Here is a 20,427-nt window from a genome sequence, read left to right as displayed (position 1 = left end):
AGTTACACACAGTGGCAAGTGCCTAGGAACTCATGTTGACAGCCCAAGAAATAGATTAGCAGGTTTAGCTTGATTCATTCATATTTAGTTTTCTTATTTCTCTAAACATTTTTATTTTGGCCTAACAGAATTGAAATAGGTTTCACAGCATCATTAAATCTGTAGTAATTATTTAATATGTCAAAATGAGATTGCTAAACACCAAACTATCTGATTCTATCAACACACAAAAAATCAAATGGCATTTCTACAAAGTTACACAATGAGAAATAAACTCACTTGTTATTAAAAACTGTGAGTTCAAAAAAAAATTAGGGTTACTATTTTTATACCTCAAAAGGAGTTTTATAATATTCACCCTGTTAGATATTTGGGGGTATTTGAAGTGCTCTAAATTACCAAAGCCATGTATCAACTTTGATAAAAACCAAGCATGGGAATAATCACATTATCATTTAAGTCCTCAAGTCAAACCATTTTCAACTTGGATTTGTAATTTAAGAAGAGTCAAGGCTGGGCATATTGGATGCTATTTCTCTTCTCATCGATATAGCAGGCATGAGAAAATGAATTTATGTTGATTGATTTTCAAAGAGATTTATTGTATGGGCATGCCCTGAGGAAAAATGGGGATGATTTGAATTTTCTTCATAAATCTTTTATTAATAATCATAATAAATTGTTAGTTAATAAACAAGACATTTCCTAATCTCTCCCATAAGGTGACAGCTGCTCCTGTAGCCAACACAGTGAAATGAAACCTGGCATATGATGCTAACCCCACCCCCATGCCACAAAAGAGAAAAAGGGGGTGCAGAGACTGGACCAAATGACATTTAACACTTGAGACAATACAGAAAAGAGAAGAAAATAATTGGAGTCTTTTACTCCTAACTCTTGCAATTTGGAGAAATCTGTGCCCTTGAAAATCAGAATGCACTGTAGATCTTGAGTCACCATCCGCCAGACAGTTGGTTTTGCCATTTTAATAAACCCTTTTAAAGAACTTTAATTCTAGGTTTCAGCATTTCTATTCTCTGTCATTATCAGCAGCAAACTCTTTAAAAACATTAAAAAAAAAGAAAAAAGAAAAGCAAAAGGCCTCTGCCTAGAACATAGAGATTTTAGGAAACTTAACATCTGAGGTGAAACAGTCTTTTCAGTGGGTAACAAAAGGAAACTATATGCATCTGCTTTGCCTGAGTCAGATGTAAAGTAATCCTCAAAACACTCCTACATACTTTCTTCATCTTGTTTATATAGTACAGATCTGCTTATTTATTTATTCAGTGGGAAGGTGTGTGATATGCCTTTCAAGAAAGCAAATAATTGATAACTTCATATTCTGAAACACTCAACAGCCAACCTGCTCGTTTCATTTGTATTCTACGGACGCCTCATTTTTTCCTCCTCACTGCCTGGGCTGTACTGATCAGTATTAACAATGGGATTTTTGTCTCACTTGAAAACTTTCTTGTTCATTTGAGTTGAGGTGGAGACACTCTCACTTAGAAAGAAAGAAAGAAAGAAAGAAAGAAAGAAAGAAAGAAAGAAAGAAAGAAAGAAAGAAAGAGAGAAAGAGAGAAAGAAAGAAAAAGAAAGAAAGAAAGACAGGTATTTTGATATTTTCATTGTTTTGTTATTTCAATATGTTAATATCCAGGGCCACTGCATTCACTTATCAGATAATCTGATAAAGAAGCTGTAAGTGATGACAGGCTCCTTAAGTTGATGGAAAAGAAAACCTATGTTTAAAACATTTTAAAATGTTGATGGATTTAAGAAATCAAAAGAAAAGAGACTGAAAAAAATTATCATTTATGTTCCTAATTACTGGATTTTGGCCACTCTGCAACTGTGATACTAACCATAAACGAAATGTCACGTATCTCTTTTTGTCACTCTTTTCCATCCCCCATGCAAATTTGGTAACCCAACAAAACTCACCTACCGGCCCTAGAAATCAGATTCTTAAAGCAAGGGCAGTTACCACCTCACCTTACCATTCAAGAACTTCCTCTATCATTTCTGAAACCCTTAATTGTCTAAACTTTTCTCGAAATCTGCAGCCACAAATACTGTGACTGGCCAGTTTCTGGTCTCCTGAATTGATCTAACATTTATTACTTCAATTCATTTGAAAAACAAGGAGTCATTTGAGTCACCATTTCCCTTAGAGTATCATGAACATTGCTGCCCCAAGAGAAAACACAGAACTGTCTTCTCTGCCCCAAACTGTTAGAAAATCACTCCAGAAGAGGGATGAGCTTATTCTCCCGAAATCTCCATTTATGGGCGTAGGGAGGGGGGCAGGAGGGGTGTGTAGAGTACTAGGGAAGAGGTAATGCTTCCCTAGAGTGAATTCCCATTGCCTTTTACCAATTCCTCCTCTCAACTCACACTTTCACATGTTGCTTATACTAAAATCATTCACAAGGGTCAGATTCTGAAAATTTTAACTTAATTTCTTAAATACTGCTTTTAACCTGCCACCCCCGGCTCCCAGCGACTACTGCAGGAGTTCTTAAACCTATCATTTTTGGCTAGAACAAATAATGCATCAACTATTTAGTTTGCCCAATTAATAAGATGTCTTCTGATCTTTAAAAGAATGTTTTCTCCCACACAGTTCTTGTTTAGAAAAAGAAAAGGTTTCAAATTCCCTCTACCAGAAAAACCCTCATTAAAAATGAATTTCCAACATGAGATGTCAGAGCAAGGACAAATGTTCGGCTAGGACATTTGCTATAATTCTGTTGATCATAGGGCTTTCTCATATAGTAATGAAGCATCCCTGGAAGAAAAAAAAAAGAGAGAAATAGAAGATGTTAGATGGAAACTAATATCACGGGGGGTTTTGTTTTTGTTTTTGTTTTTGTTTTTGTTTTTGTTTTATGTGACTCAGTTCAATAACACCTTGAGAAGGGTACCAAAAACTTGTCAGTTTTTAGTATTGGTTTCCTTCTTAGGGGAACTGGTTAGTCAAGTCATTCTAAAATTCTTGACTCAGTTATTTATCTTAAGAAGTCATCTACTTCTCTACTTCTGTCAGAGACCCACACTTTGGGAGCAGTACTCCAGGCAACCACAATAAAACAGGGCTAGAGTGGGATTACAGAGAGGCCAGTGTGTTTACCAAAGTGTAAATTTTTAAATACATCTACATTATATTTCTCCTTATATTCTTTTAAGGCACAAATATAGGAAGAGTTTTCACCTACCACTCAGAAAGATCCAGGGTATCCCTAACCTGAGGAAATACGTGGAATACCGTCTCACAAATTAGAACAGTAATTTCTGCTCTTAAATTACAGTGTTGGTTGCCATCCCAATTTGTTTCATAATAAATAAAATATAGAGAACAGGCATCTAAAAAATATCACATTGGTTTTATCCAATACATGCAAAGATCAAAAATATATTTTCAATAGAGCAAAGCTTTAGTATGTATCTTTTATGACTACACAGGTGTTTGGGGAAAAAACAAAACTTAACCAACCCGTTGGGAAGTTGAAAGTGTTGTTTCTCTAGAAAATCAAGTACACCACCCAGAAAACTGTCGCTCTCACTCCAAAGTCTTTGTAATCCATCTCAATATGGAATGGGGTGAGGTTAAAAACTGCTGATTTATTTGACAGAAATGTATACAGCAGCATGATCATCATAGTAAGCACCTGCTCAAATTTGACTCTTTAGTACTAGTTGCTCATGTCTGAAAAGTTGAAATTTAAAAAGCTATTAGAGATTCACTTGCAAGTAAAGTTAATAAGAGCACATGATATATAACCTAGACTTTGAGAAAAAAGCAAAATAAGATTTTTCATTAATGCCTTAAATAAAATTTAATGTGAAAAGTTCAGTATAATACTTCTGGCTGTTAAAGAGTAGCAAATGATGCTCTAACATTAGTGGCTAAGGTAACAAATAGAGCAGGCTTGATGGTGCCAGGGCTGAGGCCACACGTTGTCAGAGCAGGAAGTGATGTTCCTTGGGGGGTTAATCAAAACCCCTGCTTCACATACGCAGTAAGATTTTGAAAAGTTCTGATGAACACCCACCCAGGTCCACCCCACCTTGTTTCTACCTCAGCAGAGAAATATGTTTAACCTTCATTGTCCTTTCCATATTTATGGCTATAGAAAAAAGTTGAAAACAACTTGAACCCTGACAAAAGTCAAAGACTTTGACAGAGGTAGAAAGATAGATACTAAACACTCCCGTATTTTCCAGAAGTTTCCTTTCCTTTCCTTTCCTTTCCTTTCCTTTCCTTTCCTTTCCTTTCCTTTCCTTTCCTTTCCTTTCCTTTCCTTTTTTTTCTTTCTTCTTCTTTTTTTTTAAATCACAGTTAAACTATCTATGGTGTGGTTACACTTTTCTATTAATTTATAATTTAATCAGTCTAGCACAGTTATGCTTACCCAAAGAATTTACTGTTTCATACTTTTTAAATAAAAAAGGTCCACAGATAAGCAAATGTGAAGGTGAATTGATTAACTTTAAAACATTTGAAAAGACACAGAGATTATAAAAAAATTAGAGGGTAAGAAAAATATCAAATATAAATAAATATATGAAAGTGGGGTTTTTTTAGTTATGTGCATGTATCTAAACATGGGGTGTCTGTGCTACCAAATTCCAGACTTCAACGTTAATTTAAATGACTTGTTTTACAAAATTAAGTAACTCTGTCCTGATTTTGTGGTTCAAAATCCAGATTGAATGTCTTTCTTCCCCATGGAGTCAATTCTGATCCTCTTTTATCTGAATTTTACCTACAACCTTTCATTTTTCCTGGAACACATCAAAATGTTTCAGAATTAGACATTACGCAAGTGAAATGGATACATTTCTAAATTTGCTTATCCTGTTTAGTTTTGACAAATATAAACTTGTTCCCCTACCCTAGGTAATGAGAGCTGGAGAAAAAATAAATATTTAAAGACATTTAAAATATATATTAATGAAATGGTGCAACTCTTTAAAGTACTTAAACTAATTACATGTGATATTTCAAAAGGATAATTCATTAGTCCAATCTTCTAAATAATCCCAAAGTAACACGAATTCTTCTGTAGAATAAATGTCTATAGAGAGTAATCCATGGAAGACAGACAAGCCTCTTGTTTGTAGCCTTAATCCATTGCCTAGAGCGTGAAAAGTGCTCAGGATAACAAGTGTTGGAATCAGTAAAATCAACATTATTTTTGGATTTTTTTCTTAACAATACCGACTGATCAATAGGCTTGCGGAAACTGACAAACACAATACGGTCTGTTTGATGAATCAATCTAGTGAAGTAGAGAGACTCCCTCCACCCCTTCCCGCCTTCTCCCTTTAAATCCTCTTCATCCTCTTCCTCCTCCTTCACCCACACACGCACACACAGAGAGACAGAGATAGTGACAGAGAGACACAGACAGTGAGAGACACAGGAAGAGGAAGGAGGGAGAGGAAGCTGCTTCCTCCCTATTGGTCTGTAGACTTCAGTCATGAAAGCTGTAGTGGCACTGCTAGATCTTTCTTCCTAAGAATGCTAAGCCACTTCAGTAAGTGTTTATGTTTGTAATTGGAAGACTCACCCTCTTCTTTCAGTGGAGTAATTTCCATACTCTGGGAGTAGAGTTCCCTCTTCTGTATTTCAATTGTGCTGGGGGGAGGAGGGGAGTTAGAACAGAGATTGTTTGTGGAGGAGTAAAGAAGGGAAAGTTGTGTCCTATTAACTTTTATATAACACCCCCGATAGGGTTATCAGCATATCAGCTTTGGGGAAAATCGAAAGAAAAATAGAATAGGAAATTGAAACACCTCAGACAAAATGCCTATTTAGGAACAAACTAATGGTGTCTGTATGACTGCCTGAGTCCATGCATTTGTGTGCACAGAAAATTTAGTAACCCTTCACCAGCTCAGGAAGACCCAGAGATACGCTCTTTATGTTGGTCCTTGACACTCAGCAGGGACTTTTGTGAACTTTGTCATCCTCCTCTGCCCTTTAACCAAAACTAGGGAAGTGGCTTTAATTAATGAGATGTGATGCATTACAAATGTTAGCCAGAGCATTCCAGAAGCTGGAAATCCGTAGATGTTTTTAAATTCTGAGTATCCCTTTGAGTTGTAATTTGTAATTCTCAGTGGACCTATATTTGTCTTGAGCTGATTGTTGAAATGGGCTTTACCAGGAATTTCTTCACTGAAATTGCAGTGGGGCGGGGAAGGGGGTTTGTTGGGAAGAGGGAATGATCTCTCACAAGGCTTTAAGACCTTCAGTGGTTAAAGTTCTAATGGTGAATAAGATATACAGACATTCACACATATGCATACGTGTACGTATCTGTAGGTGTATATACGCACATGCACACACACGATGCACAACTTCAAAGGAATTCTATCATGAGTGTCCGTTGTAAATTATGTAGGTAGCAGAATTCAGATTTTTTTAATCAAAATTGCACCTAAAAATGGCTATAAAACAACGCGTGCCTTGGGAAGTAAATTTATAGCTACATGCCTTTCACAGGCACGCTGGAGGGCTCTGCTCCCGGCTCTAATCTCCAGGAGATGTTTTTTGCATGTGTTGTGTGACAGGAGGGAAGGGGAGTGGGTTGAGCTCGCCTGCTCTCCCATTGTCAGCCAGTCTAGTGAGTGTTGGGAAAACCTGTCTGTGGGATCTTGTGTCATCTCTCCCTACATGTGTACAGGAAAAGTCCGCGCTGCTCACGGTGCCTGCCTCCCTCTCTCTCCCTCTCTCTCCCTCTCTCTCTTTCCCTTTCATTCTGCTTCCCGGAGCCGAATGAAGCAGAGAGCAGGATTAGAGTCCGCCACCGGCTATCAGAAGAGCCTAGATAAAAGGAACTGCTTCTTAAGCACCACTGCAGCAGCCCTTGTTAATTTTTTTTTTTTTTCTTTCCACACAACAGTTGTGCCTCATTATCCGGTGCCTGGCTCGATTTTTCTTTTTCTTTTCTTTTCTTTTTTTTTTTGGAGGGTTTGAAGTTTCTGTGCTTCAGTGACTGTTACAGAAGAAGAGGTGTTAGTGTTGCCGTGAGGTCTTGATTGTCTGCATTTATGAATGAAACTGACCTAAATCACCTGTTACCTCCAGTTCCCAGATTGTTTGAACTTCTCTGGCCGCACAATACAGGAGGGAAGGCTGAAGCAGCAGAGGGACCCACAGCGTCTGCAGCATGGGCTGGCTCGCTAGGATTGCCTGTCTTTTCTGGGGAGTATTACTTACAGCGACAGCAAACTATCAAAATGGGAAGAACAATGTGCCAAGGCTGAAATTATCCTACAAAGGTAAATCTTTATTTTTCTTTTATTTCGGCTAGCTTTGTCATGCCCCCCCGCCCCCCCCACCCCGCCTTTTCATTCCTTGAACTCCTTCCCAACCCAAGCCATAAAACCTTTAGTTTAACCTGGGAAACCTACGTGATTGTGTGTGTCTTTCTGAGATGATTTAAACACTTTTTTATAAAAGCGTGTCTCCTTTTTGATATATGACAATTTAAATGCAAACAAAGAACATTTAATCACATTTGCAGAGAGGAGCTGAATGCCTGGTAAATGCTGATCTGTATATGTGATCATATGTTCTGTTAATTTTTCTGACTCTACTTCTATGAAAATAGCTTTTTAAAAAAAAACCATGATTGCAGAAACAGTCCCTTTGTAGATGTTAATGCTTCACCTAGAGTAATTGTTATAATAAATTGTATTTTCTTAGTTTTAGGCACTAAATGGTTAATCATCATCATGAATATTCAGTTTGTTCAAATCTGACAATCAGATGCTTAACATAAGCAGTAGATCATGGTTTGCCAAGAGAATATAAACTGGAGGGAACAGACTAGTTTTTCCACAGTGTTATGATTGTACAAAAGACTGTATTTGGCTAATTGGTGTAAAGCTAAAGCCTTTGAAATATAATGTTATTTAATTCCATATGTACTTCAGTGAGAATTGAGGAGGCATTACTTTTCAGTTGTACAGCTAGTTGTCTGAACTTCTTTTCAAAAAGAGTATACATTTAAGAAAGGCAAAAAGCTTTATCACATGGTTGCTCTACTTTATTTGGTTACAATTTAATGCATATGCTTGGTTCTTAATGAGGACTTTAAAGAAAATATTTGTTCTACATTTGTTTAGGTAGATTTCATAGATAGAGGTATCAAATAATGGTAACACAGATTGAAAATTATATATACATAAAACTTTTAATGAAAGAGAATGTTTACATAACTGGGATATTAGTAAGATGGAGTTGGAGATTAAAATGTTTTAACTCAAGTACTTTTATTCCCTAAGGTGTTGCTTTCTTATGATTCTCAGATTTCGGGAATTGGGGGTGGGGCAGCGGGAAGCTTCAATTATATTCTGTTTTTAGCCTATAATGTAAAAGAAAATCATTGACTTTATCTGTAGAGATGTCTGCCTACTGCAGACACACTGCTCTTATGCCAGAAACATATTCTTTAATTCTCACATGATGGGGCACATCTCTTTCTGAATGCTCTAGTGTGAATGAGGACCGCAAATAGGAAAGAGAGATGTAATTTTCACACTTTGGGTTAGAAAATTCAACACCTATTAAATGTGCTTATTTGGAATTAATACTTGCTAGATAAAATACATTAGATATATTTGTTGTTGGTATAATAGTTTCCTAGTTATTAAAGTGGGAATGGATTTAAAACATTAACAACTGCAATTGTGCTTATCATGCAAGATTTTAAAAAATTACATAGCCCCTATTAAATATTTAACCTAATCGCTATTATATCTCTAGTAATTGCCTTTAAGCTATTTTTATAGTATATGATATTGTGGCATCTGTATTTTCCTCATTTTTTGCTTTCCATTTTAATTCTTTGATGAGAGGGTGGCCATCAAATAATATTAGGGTGATGGTTGATTTTATCCAAGTTTATATACCTTATGAGTAAGTTTCACATGCAACTTTACTTCTCAAAGATGCGGATGGGTATATGCTATAATCTTAGAGTAACAAATTTGAAACATGAAAAGCAATTTAAAGATCTACTAGATTTGGAGATACTTGTTTATTAGATGCTAAATAAATTGTAAAGTAAGTAAGATTTGAGAATTATGTTTATTTTGCAAGAATTTTATTTCCATGGCAATATAGATTGATTTACTCTCCATTATAGAAGAGGTACCAGTCCTTTTTATATACTAAACAGCATTTATTTAGAATAGTCTTTTGATATGTGTACAGGCTATAAATTTGTCTTGTGTATATTGACAAAATGTATATATTGGACAGTCTTTATAAACTCCTTGTAGCAATGGCATCCAATAGAATTATTCTGGGTTCTTTTTTTTTTTTTTTTTAATCAGAACAGCCCCACACCTACATAACAATTCTATTGAAATACCTAGTGCTTGGAAATTTGGTAAAATAAACTGTGAAATGAACAACAACATGAAGAATAAAAGGAATGGCCCAAGCAATTTTTCTTCTGTCATTTTATTGGTCTGTCATTACCTTTTTCTCTCTACACGTACACTTGTTTTGCCAAAGCAAATGCCTGGTAGCCAATTGTCAGTACTTTGTTTCTAAACTATAATAGAATTTTTTTTTTTAGCTACTCCTTTTTTCTCCTTAATTAGATGTCAAACACGGTTAAAACATCCACTGCTTTGCCCTTAAAAATATTCCAGCGTGATTCATGAAGAGTTAAATCCCTGCCAACCCTAATTTCCCATGGTCACTTGTTTTCAAAGATCCACCATTAACTCTCTCATTGCTCAGGTTGCTAAGACAAAGTTTTGTGCAATCACTGTGCTGACTTTCCACTTGTCATCTTGCCTAGTAGGAAACGAAAGAGATTTGATATGTTAAATTAGAAAGAAAAAAAGAAAAACAAGAAGGTAGCCTTTGTAGTGGATGTACATATATATCTAATAAGGTACCTCTTTACTTTCTAGGAAAAGGCATTGAATAGATGTGTTCAGGACCATCTGGAGAAGTGATAATATTAGAAAAATGGGGGTATGCTGGCTTTTCCTCTGAACCAATCTGATTTAGAATCCTTGTGGGGGAAGCAAATGTGAGAACTCTGTAAATCTCAGCAGTCACATACAAATTATCCTCAAGGAACATTCACTCAGAGATACTTTTGCCTTCCTTAAATATATGTAATGTAGCTAAACTGTAAAATGCTTCTTTTTAAAATTGATGCATAACTGTTTATTTCTCCTTCAAATCTAGTCAAATTTCACTTTTCTCATGAAAAACCAGACTATCATATAATCTTCCTTTTGGAATGTGTGGCACCATGAAGACTGCAGAAAAACCTATGGAAATCACAAGGAAATAAATTAGGTTTGGGGTTTTAAACAAATGACAAATGTTCCATCACTCAGTGTAATGAGCTTTTCCAGGACATTGTGTGCTTCAGTTTTAGGATAAATCAAAGACACATGCAAGTCTGAATGGTGATCATGTGAATCCAAAGGTTAAATCAATGCCTTTAACTTTACTTGCAGAGGGAGGACTCAGTAAATAGCACTTAAATAAATGTTTTAAAGGCTTTCTTTTTATACTTTGTAAAGCTCCCCCCTCAAGAGTCATTTAATTATCACAACAATGAAATTATCAGTCAAATCAAAATTCTCACATGTATCTTTCTGATAACAGAAGATAACATTTAATTAAAAATTATGAAATAAAATTTACAAAAGTTTTTTCCCCATTGCTCAGTATGTTATGATCACTCTAGAGTTAAAAAATGCGAGTAATGATTTACTAATTAAACTTGTTGACTTTTTAGAGATTTTTCTTTACTTCTACTAGAGCACACAGATACACGCATACCTACATATATATGTGTGTATATATGAATATATGAGTATATTTTAATGACAAAACTTTATATTAATGTCTTATAGCTGAGAAAACTAATCTTGACAACCTACACATTCTGAACTATAAGAATGCTTTACAAACAAAATTGTTACTGGTTTACAATGATTTTCATATTTGAAATTATGTATTTATATATTTATTTTAGAGTGGGCAAGATGTTTTGGGTCCCCTGAAAAGTCCTCATGACTATCTCAAGACTCATATGACTGTATAGGATGGAATATGTCTTATATTAATAATCTCCTCAGAGCTAAAAAGAAAAGTTTCTATGAAAGGTAGAGAATAGCTCTACCACACACACTCAGAACAAAGAAGTTATAAAATCATTGCAATATTTTTTCTCCCATAGTCACTGCATGTTTGACATAAGGTTTCTGACTTACTGATTCTTATTTTACATGGCTTTTTCTTCTCAAATTGTTAACTTTAAAAATCATGTTTTGAATCTGAAATCTTCAATTTAAACACACTAAAAACTAGAAAAGTATATTCACCTAATCAACAAATATCTTCTGGCAAAATAATGAGAAATAAAACAAGATGCTCCGTCATACACCTTGTGATCCAATGCTGGTCAGATCAAATTAGGGCTAGTGAAAGTCTCCTGTTTGTGGCTTCTCTGAATAAAGCTGCCATCCTGATTGGGCTTTGAAATAATAATTTATACAGTGCAGACTTTTAGCAAGCAGGAAAATAACTGACACCACAAAACTCTAACCCACCAAATTTTGATAATGGTATTCTGTTATTACTAGCTTAAATAAACCTGAATACTGAAGAGATAATTTTTCCAGTTCTAACTTTTTTATGTTGTTAAATTATTTCCAAGACTCCACTACTGACGTGAATAAATTATTTCCGTGACTCTATTACTAAAACATGAATATTTAGGCAAGTAAATAGATGTATAGATAGATCTGTGATAACTAATTGCTCTTTGTTTTCTTACTTGCAATTATCACATATAAATCAAACAACATAATTAACAAAAATTTTACAATTTTTGTTTAATTACATTTAAATTCTATATTCAAACATTCATGCAGATGAAAGATCTTTCAAGAATAAATTTAATTAAAATTAATTAATATGATCTTCTATGTTCCTAGTAAGGAAATAAATGTAAACTTTTGATTATAGATTATAATCTATTTATGCTTAGTGTGAATGTATCATTGTATTTCAGATATGTACTTTAGCTTATAAAGTTATCATGAACTTAAGTCGGCAATAAGAAATTTTGTGGCTTAACTTCTTAACCCAGTTTTTCTCATTTAAACTTCAGTGATACCCCTACACGTCACAGTTCAAAGGTGAAAATATTACACCTTTACATATTTTGGAGAATTTTGTATCTGAAGTCAGGACTATGATGAATAGAACTTGTTCTTCAATTGTACTAAAAGCTTCCAGAGAAACCAGTAGCGAAGTAAATTTTTAATCAATCACTATCTAACAGCATTTGTTTTCAAAGTTGTGATATTTTATCATGGAGAGTTACATATGAATTCATGTATCAAACCTGTATGAAAACAAATCTACATAAATTGATCCATTAGTGTAAAGTTGTAAGTAAAAGCTCCAAAACTCATGACAGCATCTAAGTTTAGTGCATGCAGTGAAAGCTTATTTTAAAAAGACCAGCAGCTGTAAACATAAATTACAACAAGTGTGAGTCTTGGGATAGGTTTTACCCTTCAGGACTTCTAAGGTGCTATTTAAAGGAATCATCATGATTTGCAGTTCTATGCTTCCACTAATAGGTGGCACTAGCAATTTGTGACAGCTCTTTCATTAGTTTGGAATGGGCAGGCTGCTAGGATAAATATACACAGGGCAACGTGTGGAGGCCAAGTGTGGAAAAACTGGCGTAAGAGTCAGGAGATGTAACATGCAGAAAGCAGAAGCATTAGTTAAAATGCAATTTGCTCAAGATTTCGGTAGGTTCTTTGCATACATTTACTGGTACAGCTGGATCCTAGAAAAGTAAATGGTTGTTGGAAGCAAATACATAGAGTGTTTTTTAACTCAGATAGGGACCAGCAGTACCGAACAATCAGAATGGTGGAAGGGCAGTTTCCTGTGTCTGTATGTACATTAAGTATTTTATATACATTCATATATATTCCTTAAGTCTGAATCAAAGAATGTTCGTAGCAGAAACGATGCAGCCTGCCGCGGCACTGCTGCCAGCCGTCCCCATGGCAGACTAGCTAACCCGGACCGTAAAATGTTTAGTAAATCACATTCCGTGTATTTTTAAGAGTGACTCCTTCTGATTTGTGGGTTGTTTTAAATTATTATCAGAATTAAACATAAGGAAGAATCAATAAATTGTATCTGACATGAAGAAGTCCGAAGGCTCCGTTACTATCTCCTTCTGTTGCCAAGACATAAACATCGGTATAAATAGGGAATTCACACACTATTGCCCAACAGCAGCAAAGCTGGGCTCCGTCCAACGCAGGGGGGGGAAGCCTGCGGCGCGCAGACCCGCCGGCGAGGGGCGGACGGGAAGCAGCAACGCGATTCTGTCCTCTTAGTCTTTTCTCCAAGCTTCGGGTAAGACTTCGCGGCCTCGGGGCATCCTTGCACCTGCCAGGTTTGCGGGGGGCGCTGACCGCTGCACAGGGACGCCCTTGATCCCCGCAGCCGCGCCACCGGGGGCCCCCGTCCGCGAACCGAGGGAGCCGTGCTGCCCACCGGTCGGGGCCTCTGCAGGCCCTGAGGCTGGAGCCGCTCCCGCGGCACCACACTGGCAGCCCCAAGGCCGGTGGGCTCGGGCGCAGCATCGGCGCTCAGCGGCCAGGCCCGAAGGCCGACTCCGGGGCCCCTCTGACGCGCGTGGCTTCTGAAGCGCGAAACGCCTCTTTAGTAAGCGAGAGCGGACAGACCGCGCCTGCTACGTCGGCTTGGCCCGGGCCGGCCTGCAAGTGTGCGGGGCCCCCGGAAGTGTGCGGAGGGTGTGAGGCGGGAACCCCCCGGAAGTGTGCGGAGGGTGTGAGGCGGGGCCCCCGGAAGTGTGTGGACGGGGTGAATTGGTGTGCCCAGAAGTGTGTGGATGGGGTGAGGCGGGGCCCCTCGGAAGTGTGCAGAGGGTGTGAGGCGTGGCCCCCCGGAAGTGTGCAGAGGGTGTGAGGCGGACCCCCCGGAAGTGTATGGACGGTGTGAGGCGGGGCCCCCGGAAGTGTGTGGCCGGTGAGGCGGGGCCCCCGGAAGTGTGCAGAGGGTGTGAGGCGGGGCCCCCCGGAAGTGTGTGGACGGTCTGAGGCGGCCCCCCGGAAGTGTGCAGAGGGTGTGAGGCGGGGCCCCCCGGAAGTGTGTGGACGGTCTGAGGCGGCCCCCCGGAAGTGTGCAGAGGGTGTGAGGCGGGGGCCCCCCCGGAAGTGCGCGGACGGTGTGAGGGCTGCGCGGCGCCACAGGCCGGATCCACTGTGAACACAGCGTGCCCCTCACGAGGCGCCTGGCATCCGGTCACGTGGGTAAGACGCGGGGAGGATTGCGCGGCCCTAAGGCTGGCAGATCCAATGCGCTTACGAGCCGCTGTGCCGGCGCTGGGGTAGGGCGTCGGTGCCACCCGGGAGGGATGATTTGGGGGAAGCCGGGACAGTCGTTGAGACCTGAGGTCAAAGCAAAAATAGGCGGGCACTTGGGGATCCTAGCACGTGCATTAGAAATCGTAATTTTTATCGTCAGACTTGAAGTTTCAAGTGAATAAACTGGGCGTGTTGTGCTCATCCCGCACGAGTCCGTCCCCGTGCGCCTCGGCTTTCGTCAGCGGGCCTAGTTTCACTTACAAATTCCGTTACCGTAATACTTTTGCTCGTATTCTGAGTGTAAAGCGCACACGGCCCCGCTGAACACTACAGCGCGTGACGGCTTCTCGAGTAAGTAGGGGCCTGGGTGCAGCGGCTCCGCGGGAGCCCGAGCCTCCCTGGAGGCGGCCGGGACCTTGCGGCTGATGGGTGCGCAGAGCGGACCTCGGGCGACCCGAAGACTGACGGGCGGAAGCGCGGTCGGGAGCCCCGCCCCCCGTGCCTGGCTCTTGGGACTCGGCTCTCCTTCCGGTAGACCGCGGATCTTCCCGAAGCTTACGGCGCGGCGCAGGGCGACGACCCTTGTGCCCCGGATGTGACGCCGAACAGATCGGCCCCTCGTCAGGCTGGGAGCGCGGCGGGGTCTGCACCGGTCTGCGCCTGACTGGAAACGAGGTTGGCCCAAGCGATCCCCACTTGTCAGGGCTTTTCCACGGACCCCAGGGCCCGTCTGTCCTTGGGATTTGTCTACAAAGCACGTTGACCGGGCACCAGGCGGCTTTCTAACCCATGGAAGAAAGGGGAGGATGAGTTCAGTTCCCCAGTGTGGGAACGCTGTGAGCGTAATTCCCCGAGATCAGAAAATCTGCTGGATTAGAATGCAGTTTTCGTCTTGTTTTCCTATTTCCTATTTTTTTCTGTTTTATTATTTTGTTAACCATTCTGCCAGTAATTTGTGAAAAAATCAGTTACTTGGGCAGCCCAGATGGCTCAGTAGTTAAGCACCTGCCTTTGGCCCAGGGTGTGATCCTGGAGACCCGGGATCGAGTCGCCTGCTCCTCCCTCTGCCTGTGTCTCTGCCCCCCCTCCCCCGTGTCTCTTTTGAATAAATAAATTCTTTTAAAAAAGCAGTTACTAGTTTTATAAATCATGTTTGTTTTTAATATGAAGACACCAACATCACCCGTATGATGAGTATCTATTAAAATGCCCCTTTCATGGTGTATTCCTGTTATGCACCATCTTTAATTGCAGAGTTATATCTGCATATATTTTAATCTGCTTAGTACTTTGTTATTCTGGATGTTTCTCTGGTTCGCTTAGGAAAACATTGGTTTTAACAAACAGCCTTGGAAAATCTTGGGTCACTTAATAATTTATTAGGCAAAGTTGTTGGTTCGTGGTCACTTCTGGAAATTTGGTCATAGTGTGATTGTAGTTGCAAAGTTATATATAGATGAACTCCTAAGTCGCTGTGTTTATATGTAGTACGTGTGTGTGTAAATTCACAACAAATACAGGCTAAGTTACATTCGAGTTCTTATTTTTCTAAATCACATATGTTCGTGTTTTGTGGTAAGTGGAATGCTGAGAAATAGTGGATCTCTCCCTCTGCTTGATGTCAGGTCCTGGGTACTGCAGGATTGGCTATGCTCCCCTGAGCTTTGGTGTGTGACCTTCCCAGAGCACCTTCTACCAAATAGCGTCGTGGGCTAGTGGTCTGCTCCATTCTCTCCCAGGCATCCCTACTCAAGGAGAGTCCCAACGTGTCCCTTTCAGTGACCCTTCCACCAAGCGTCCCAGCATGGTGGCGCTAGGCCATAGTGGCAAACATGTCTTGCTACCATCTTTTTTCAACTGATTCGGGCCACTGTCCTCCCCGATCCTCCCCTATCCTCCATCCCCATCTTTGCCCGAGAAAAAGTCTTCATCCAGTATCTTCTTGTCTTCTCCAAATAAGTCTTGTTCAAGCCTCTCCTTTTGAAAGAAAATCCTATTAACCCCCCGCCCCCCTGGGAACTATGGAAAATTTTCTAGGCCTCAAAAATTAAAAGCCCTTACGTTTCTCTCGGGAAGAGGTTTAGAACTTTTCATTTTTATTAGATGGGTCTCCTGAAGAGCAAATAGAATGATAATTTCTTAATTAGGTAATCTTGCCACTTAAAATTTTCAGCAAATTGCCCCCTTCTACATGCATGTACCTAATGATCTAAACTAGACATTGTGTGAGTACAGAGGGTGTGGTTCCCATAATTTTAGTCCATTTGCCTCAGCTGTACACCTACAAAATATGCTGATTAAAGGACAAAATAGCCTCCTTGGTCCTTGAGATGTAGAATGTTGCCCAAGTGATGACCCAGAAGCAGAAAGCTCACACAACCAGAATTTCGGTACCAGTGTCCCCGCAGGGAGCTCTTCCCTATCTGCCCCCGCCCCTGCCTGTTTCCCCAGATGCTGCAAACTCTGGGGTGTTGTCACTTACACTTTGAAGGCTACAGAATGTCTACACTTGGATCTCTTGCAGGGAACGCCAACTCAACTTGTTCAAAGCTGTAAGCATTGACCTTTCTACAAATGTGTTTGTCCTCCTTATCCTGAGTTTCAGAGAACGTTGTCATTTTGTCCAGACCAGTAGCATCTTTGCTCATTCCTTCGCTGCCCCCTCCCCCGCATCTAACTAGATGTCCTATGGGTTCTATCTCTTGAGTCATTTAAATCTGCCCTGTTCTCCCTTCCAGGTTAAGTCAGATCCTTATCATTGCTTGCCCTACTATGGCAATGGCCACCTTTAATTACCGTCTCTTCTTTCCATCATTACTGGCGACAATTCTTTCTGAAATTCAAATCTAATTATGCCTTTCCTTTATTTTAAAATGTTACTGATTACAGTCCAAACTCCTTAGCTTGACCTAAAAGTATGATTAACTTAAAGGAGTCTAGGGCATAGAGGGAACTAATTGGAGGTCTTGGAGTTGTTCAGTTATGAGGAAATTAATCCCTGCGTAAGGACCATGATAATGGAAATGAGAGAAGAAGGCTGAAGATGAGACATATTAAAGAAACATTAGATTTAGTAAATGATTGTGCATGGGGAGGATCTGGAGAATTCAAGAACAATAAGTTTTTAAATTTCTGCAACTAGGCGTGTGATGTAACACCTGGGAGTAACTGGAGAGTGAAACTCTCTGCTCCTTGCAGCCCAACCATGCCCCCACCCGGTACCGACTTTCCCACATCACACCTGTGAACTTTCCTTCCTGGGTGCACCTTTCCCAGCTTCACTGTTTACTGATGCCATTCCCACCAGTAAACATTGACTTGAGTATCTCCTTTCATAAGGCTTCTGAAGAGGCAAAATATGAAATAGTATATGGTAACTCTCCTGGAGAAACTTAATCACTTGGAGGGGAAAAAGACCCAGATTGTCAGTTTTTTAACATCATACTCCTCATTATCCATTTTCTTTTTTAAGATTTTATTTTTTTAACTAATCTTTACCTCCAATGTGGTGCTCTGACTTACAAATCCGAGATCCAGAGTCACATGCTTTATCAACTGAGCCAACTGGGTGTCCCTATCCATTTTCTATTCTCAGTCAAATATAGAGTCTGGCACACAATAGCCCCTCATTAAATTCATGAAGTGGTTGAAGGAATAAGTGAGGAGATGGCAGATAATCATTCCAGGTGGGATTGCTAAGGAGCAGAGAAGAGACCATACATACAATAGATTGGAGCGTGAGACAGAGCCCCTTACAGAAAGTAAACTACGTGATTGGAGGCAAGGTCACTTATGGCTGCAGAGGCAGTTAAAATATTGAATGATAGAAAATTTTGAAACAGGTTATAAAATGCAAATCTCAGGTTTGAACAGTAGATGATGAAACCTTTTAAAGTTTGTAAATGAGTGGTGTGTGCAAACCAGTGCTTTAAGAATCCAGAAACCTGGTAGCTGGCCTTCAGTTCCGAGTTAATGAGGCATCATCTGAGATGCTGAAGCGAGATTCTGAAACAAATGGCTACAGTTCAAATTGGGCCTCTTATAATGACCTTGTTCTCCTGGGGCACAGAGACTGCGTATGTAGGCATGTAGCTCTGACTTATCTACACAGAGTAATACATTTTTCACATGTCCAGAAAAATGCAAGTTGTATTTAAAGAAAATGGCAGGTATTTGTGTTTTCATATAATATTTTAAAATCCAACAATCTAGCATCATTTAGGATACAGCCATCCACCTAAAATACTCTATTACATATTAATTCCTTGAAATTGTCTTAGATTTATGGTGGAGCACACATTTAGGACTTCTGATGAGACGTGCGTATATCTTACTCTGCCACAATGTTACTATTTGGGCAGAGCAAAGATATCAAGGGTGACATCTTTGTTCTCGGGTTACTATATTATGCGGGCTCATCCTTCTTTAATAGATTTTTTTCTTCTCCTGGGCTAGTGTACAGGGATTCACTGCTCTGCACTTGGTTCTAACTGGACAGAATTGGAAGCTGTGCTCAGACAAAGCAGCTACTCCTAAGACTCCAATTCCCCATTAGGCTCTTACACACTGGCCCAGAGCCATGGAGTTTCTTGCTTTCACTGCGTGTTCTTCATGTTCAATAGAGTCTCGGCCTTCTTTTGCTTCCCGAGGTGGCTATTCAGAACAGAATTAAGGTTCCCTTGGCACATTCTAACAGAGCACACATCCTCTCTCTATCATTCAGCCTCCTAATCCAGACAGCTTCTTGAGAAAGATTTCTAGCATAACAGCAAAATGGGACCAAGTGACTAGAAAAAAGTTTTTCTTGCATGCCTGAGATCACTTAGCAAGGCAGGGCAGAGTCAGTGTCTGTTTAGTTCAATGTTGTGTCATCAGAAATAAGATGAATACTTGTCTCACTGGCATTGCTCCTTAGCTGTCAAATTAGAGAAAACTGTCTAGCCTATAACAGTATTTCTGTCCACAGCTTTATAAATATTAGCACATTTGTTTTGAAAGAATCTGTTTAGATTATTTTAGGCAGATGCCATGTACAGAAGTGAAATTAGTGATGCTACAGTAATTTGTTTCTTTGGTACAGAGCTCAGTCTCTACCACCGAGGTGTACCACATGTAACACACATTGTGGGCCTCATTCTCCCGAATGGATTCTCCAGTGTACATATTATACCATCTTTTCCAAGCAATTTAGTTTTCATAGGGAACCAAAAGATAGAGGTAATAGCTGAATGTCTCTCATGTGCCCTACCTGAACAGCCAGATTTACTGCCTTTTCATGTTTCCAAAAGAATAAAATTTCACATTCTTGGAATGAGTAAAATGAATTCCAACATTCCATTCTTGGAATGTGCAAAATAAATATATTTAATAATATATATGATCTTTATTTAGTGTTTTTAAATTGGAAGTCATGCTGTGTTTATAGTGTTCAAACCCTGGCTTGTTGGCCAAATGAAAATCTGTGGCTTTTTCTAATTTAGCTACTAGAACAGAGATTTCACAAGGACAAGAGGAATCTCAGCATAGTGAAGAAAACATTGAATTGACTCTGGCATTTTTTAGGTGTTAGGATGTGGCATGTTGTCGGCTTTATGAACCTCAGGTTGCCCTTCTCTAATGTGGGAGAATAGCAACTTTATGGAGGCTGGTATTGGGATAATAACAATACGCTGTAAGATGCCCAATCACTGCTTGGTACATAGAAGGTTCTAGATCACTGGGTTTTGCTCTTTGGTGTTGGTATGCATGCACGTATTGTCTGTTACTTATTTTGTGAGTTTGATTAATAATAATAAAAATACAAAGAAAATCTCAATTGTGTTATTTGTAGTGCACTTATTTCAAAGACTTGTAAATGACAGTGTTAATGTTAAAAAAACATGAAGTTTGTCAATGTCAGCCAGAGAACATTTAAGGAGACTTTGTCATAGGCTGGTGTTGAAAGTAAACAATCAAAAAAATGGCCAAGTCTACCATTGAGCCTTTCAGTCCTGCATTGGTGAA

At 39.5% G+C, this 20,427-nt stretch overlaps 1 protein-coding gene across 5 annotated transcripts in view; it reads left to right on the top strand.

Annotated features, from left to right (window-relative positions):
• Positions 1 to 20,427, top strand: part of SEMA3A (semaphorin 3A) — a 461,093-nt gene that overhangs the window by 250,779 nt on the left and 189,887 nt on the right. For 3 of the 5 annotated variants that reach the window (XM_041723448.1, XM_041723450.1, XM_041723447.1), the window contains one exon: positions 7,103 to 7,296. In XM_041723448.1, coding sequence (XP_041579382.1) covers positions 7,185 to 7,296 — 112 coding nt within the window. In that variant the 5' untranslated portion in view covers positions 7,103 to 7,184. The other 2 variants (XM_041723451.1, XM_041723449.1) reach the window with 2 other exon arrangements.

This window comes from Vulpes lagopus, chromosome 11 (genome assembly GCF_018345385.1).
Source record: "Vulpes lagopus strain Blue_001 chromosome 11, ASM1834538v1, whole genome shotgun sequence".
NCBI classification, from domain to species: domain Eukaryota; kingdom Metazoa; phylum Chordata; class Mammalia; order Carnivora; family Canidae; genus Vulpes; species Vulpes lagopus.
This window is presented reverse-complemented; position numbering and strand designations above follow the sequence as displayed.